The following is a 4234-nucleotide window of genomic DNA, read 5'->3' as shown; positions in this document are numbered from 1 at the left end:
CACACACACACACACACACACACACACACACACACACACACACACACACACCTCCCTCCTCCCCTTCCCCGGTTCCTGCGGTCGAACAAAGCCGCTGCGGCCGGAAGTGCGGCTCCTTACCTGGGTGAAGCAGAGCAGGTGGAGCGCGAGGAACAACGGGTGCAGCATGGTGCGCGTGTCCCGGTCAGCGCGCGCGATCCCTGGCCTTCTTCCTCTCAATCTGCTGCGCATCCAAACAATGGCGCCTCCTCCTCCTCCCGCTGCTGCATCGGAGCGCGAGCCGCGCCACGCGCACAGGTCTGTGTCCGCTCCGCTTCTCTGAGCGCGCACCGCCTTCACCATCAGAACCGCGGGAAGCAGCACCGGACCGGCCCACACTCACAGACAGGCCGGGCAGCGGGGTCCATGCCGCAGCCCGCAGACGCCAGCAGGTCGGTGACGGTGTCGGTGATGGAGCTGCTGCTGCTGCTGCGCGCCGACGCCCCGCCCTGCGCCCCGCAGCCGCTCCTCCTCCTCTTCATCAGCTCCCTCTGAGATGCGCTCAGACTGAAATTACTCACGACATCCTGTCTCCAAACTTTATTTCACCGCAAACATAAAAAACACAAGGAAGAAAACACTACCGTCACGTGACGTCACATCACACATTAAAATCACATCGCTCTGCTGCTCACTGACGCAGTGATCACTCTTCACTGCATCAGAGCTCAGAGTAACTGTAACTCAGAGTAACAATAACTCACAGTAAGTAACTGTAACTGAGATTAAGCAACTGTAACTCAAGAGTAACTGTAACTTAAAGTAAAGAGCCAGCATGTCTGGGTGTCTCTGTACTCAACAATGAGATCTCAGTAAAAATAATGATTCCGAAACAGATTTGTTTTTCTGTTTTTAAATGGAGACAGAAATGAACAGCCCCTGAACAGGGAGCGGTCTCCACATGGAAGCCAGGCGTCCTCACACAAACCACTGTGCAAGCACAGAGACAAAAACATGTCTGCCATTAGAAGCTGGAGAACATCTCTCACGCATGACCCCATGCCCGTTTTTAACGACCAATGTTCCCTCTAATTTTTCATGTGTCTGAGCGAACACACAAACTCCCTGAGCGGACCCTTGAAGCACTGTGAGCAACATCAGACGTGTGCACTGTGGTCACGCCAGCATCGAATCCATCCAAGTTACATGGTTTATTAAAATAATCAAATTACAGCATTTACATTTATGTTACACTACTTTTAATTAACTGCTTTAGCACACTTACAATGAAAATGTAAAAGAAATATGGTTCATGACCTGTGTAGTATGTTAACACTATTGGAAGTAAAAATAACTTGAACTCCAATTTTGAAAACACAACTTTCTTTTTCTTTTTCTTTTTCTTTTTTTTATAAAGCTCTGACTTGTATTATGAGTCTGTGGTCTGGGAGAGAGTCCTGTAACTCTCTGTCTGCGAAATACAGTAAATAATGACCAATGTTGGGCAATTAATTATATAGTTACTTCTTCAAAAAAGTAACTGAGTTATGCAAACAACAACGTTTGTTGCAGCTGTTTACCTAAAAATGCAGCTAAGGCGTTTTTTTAAATAAACATTTACAGAACAATCAGCTGTTCTGCATCAAATTTGAAATTATTTGTGCCACTCCAAAAAATAATTTCTGTTCACTATGAGATAAAGGAGAACAACAGCCTGATACCTGCAGGCCTGACAACAGGAGATGTATCACTGCTGTAACACCTGTAACATTCAGTAGTCGCCTCATTGTTCTGACACACACAACAAAACTATTGACTACACTACACACTAACTACACATTTGCGCTAAACGTAGCAAATCTCACACATCTCAAAACACTGCTGTCACTCCTAAAACTTCCCCCCTCCCTAAACAACTAAATGCCATGTTGCCATCTCATTCTTTGATTGGTTGACATGGTACATTTTTCCACCAATAGGAAAGGGTGGGTTTCTTTTGGTTTCATCTTTCCTCACAGGCTGAGGGCTTTCCAGCGTTTTCCTTATAAAATGCAGTTTTTACCGTTTTATAAACAAGGATAGTGCTCAGGAAGAAAACCAAACATTGCAAATATTTTTATCATAACTCTGGTTTTCGTGGCCTATCAACACAATTTAAAAACTGGTATAAAGTCCACACTTTTTCCGTCAATTGTTCCGTCTGTCCTGCTCACATCTCCAATGGTTGTCCACGTTGTCATTAAGGCGGTTTCTCTCCACATCAGCCACACTGCTTTTCTAGCTAAAACACCGGTGTGGGCACATAAGGATGCTGTCATAGCCTGTCAACAATGTTGATTGAATCGCATTATTGGCTGGACTATCGGATAAGGTGGCATCGTTCTAATCCCATATGGGAGCAGCCAGTCACTTACTGACTAACACTGCAAATCAGAATTGTTAAAGTTTTAATTTTAATTTCAATTCAGGTTTGATTTTTTTTTTCTGTGTGCAGAGACCGTGCCAGCAGTGCGCAATTGCACACGCGCGCAGCTTAGAGGGAACATAACGACCAACACTGTGAGAGCTTCCAATATAAACACAAGATCATGATGAAAAATAACTGTTACCTACCAAAGACCCATCACAAAATACGTCCTCCCCTAAGAGTTCTGTGGATGTCCACAAACTGACCACACTGTCAGGTGAAACGTGTGATACCAGAGGAGCTCCACAGCGCCCTCCCGTGTAGCAGTAACAAACAACGTGACAACCAGCCGTGGTGTACACTAATAAAGCCTAGCTGGATAAATGCTTTAAGGGCAGCGTCCTTAGAACCAGAGACAGCGAAGACTGATGAGAAATCCAGGTTATCCCTCTGACAGCAACTGTGGGGGAAAGTTCAGCTGATCACGTGTGTCCTGTTCCTGAGGAGGCTGCAGACCAAGCCAAACACTGTGTTTATCACACAGTCTCATTTGGGATCTCGGTGACGTCATAGAGGCTGCCGAGGCGCCATTTTAGTAGGCCAAACAAAGGGCAAAAGGAGCGAAAGCATGAGTAATGGTTCATCCTTGCTGTGTTGTCAGTTGTAATGTTAGATCGCACGATCGGGAAGGGAATAAGCTGGAAAATGGGTTTTATTTTTATTCTTTCCCCACCTGGAAGCAATGTGAGGGAGCTCATGTATCAGACGTTACCAAAAGAAGGCGTCTAGCCTGGATAGCAGCTGTGAGACAAGCTGCTATCCAGTTCTCTACCATCCACAGATATCTGTTGGTGCTCCAGACATTTTCATTCGGGTAAGTTCTACATCATTTCATATCACTCTTTCTAGCCTATTAGTTTTATTTTCAATGCGCTCTGAGGTCATAGCAAATTAGAACAAACATCCTAATGAGTGATTTTGTAGATTTACGTTCTATTTATAGAGTTGCTAATTTTTTTTCATTATGCAGGCAAACCAGCCGAAGGAATGAATGAAACACATCCTGACTGGGTTCCAACGCTACACATGGGGCACTACGAAATCCCTGCTTCAAACTACATGCTGCATCAACACGGAGTGAGAACGGCCTGGCTACACACCACCCTGCCAATCAGATAACTTCTTCCATGTGTGGGTGAAGAGCTGACCCTCCTGGATAAGATGGTGAAGGTTTGTTAGTAAAACCAGGGAAAATGCTCTTAAATACTCTTAAAAGTCTTGTGCTGTTTATGTAGTGATAAGTTTTCAAAAGAGACAGTAAATTACAGAATGCTAGTAGTGGGTGATATTATTTAAATGCTGTCATGATTTTATGTAAACATTTTGTCATTTGTAAACTATACATGACATTGATTCTACTGATGTGATGTTCTACAAAGTGGTTTTAATTTAAAATAAAAGAGGCAAACATTAGTTTGTTTCTTTATTCAACTTTTGAACAGAGGTACTTAGTAAGAACATGTTCAGTAAATGCAAGTTATTTACATGGCAGTGCACTTCAGGCATAAATGTAGACCCCCTAAATACAACATGATGGGTTATTCAGAACAGAACTATGCTTGGAGAAATATTTTCCCATCAGTTCAGACAACTCCTCCACGGTAGCAGGTGGAACTTCTTTTACCTGTCACTACGGATGGTGTGTTTATGTTTTGATCAAGAGCCTTTTTTGGGGCAGCTGAAGAGGAGAAGTCTATCTTATGGCCAACCACTGGCTGTATCTTGGTCATATTACCAGGCAAAACCCAGTATGCAGGTTCATCTGTAACAGTCCTTGTGCCACGGATC

General features: G+C 44.1%; 1 protein-coding gene across 3 annotated transcripts in view; it reads right to left on the bottom strand.

Moving 5' to 3' along the window:
* The window catches only part of ptpro (protein tyrosine phosphatase receptor type O), a 41339-nt gene extending 40762 nt beyond the window's left edge, over positions 1 to 577 (bottom strand). For all 3 annotated transcript variants that reach the window (XM_005734178.1, XM_005734179.1, XM_005734180.1), the window contains exon 1: positions 121 to 577. In XM_005734178.1, coding sequence (XP_005734235.1) covers positions 121 to 342 — 222 coding nt within the window. In that variant the 5' untranslated portion in view covers positions 343 to 577. The remainder of the gene's footprint in view (positions 1 to 120) is intronic.
* Between the last annotated feature and the right edge of the window lie 3657 nt (positions 578 to 4234).

This window comes from Pundamilia nyererei, unplaced genomic scaffold (assembly GCF_000239375.1).
Source record: "Pundamilia nyererei isolate P.nyererei 1_Seehausen unplaced genomic scaffold, PunNye1.0 scaffold00057, whole genome shotgun sequence".
Classification (NCBI taxonomy): domain Eukaryota; kingdom Metazoa; phylum Chordata; class Actinopteri; order Cichliformes; family Cichlidae; genus Pundamilia; species Pundamilia nyererei.
Note: the sequence above shows the minus strand (reverse complement) of the source record. Positions and strands in the feature narration are given on the sequence as shown.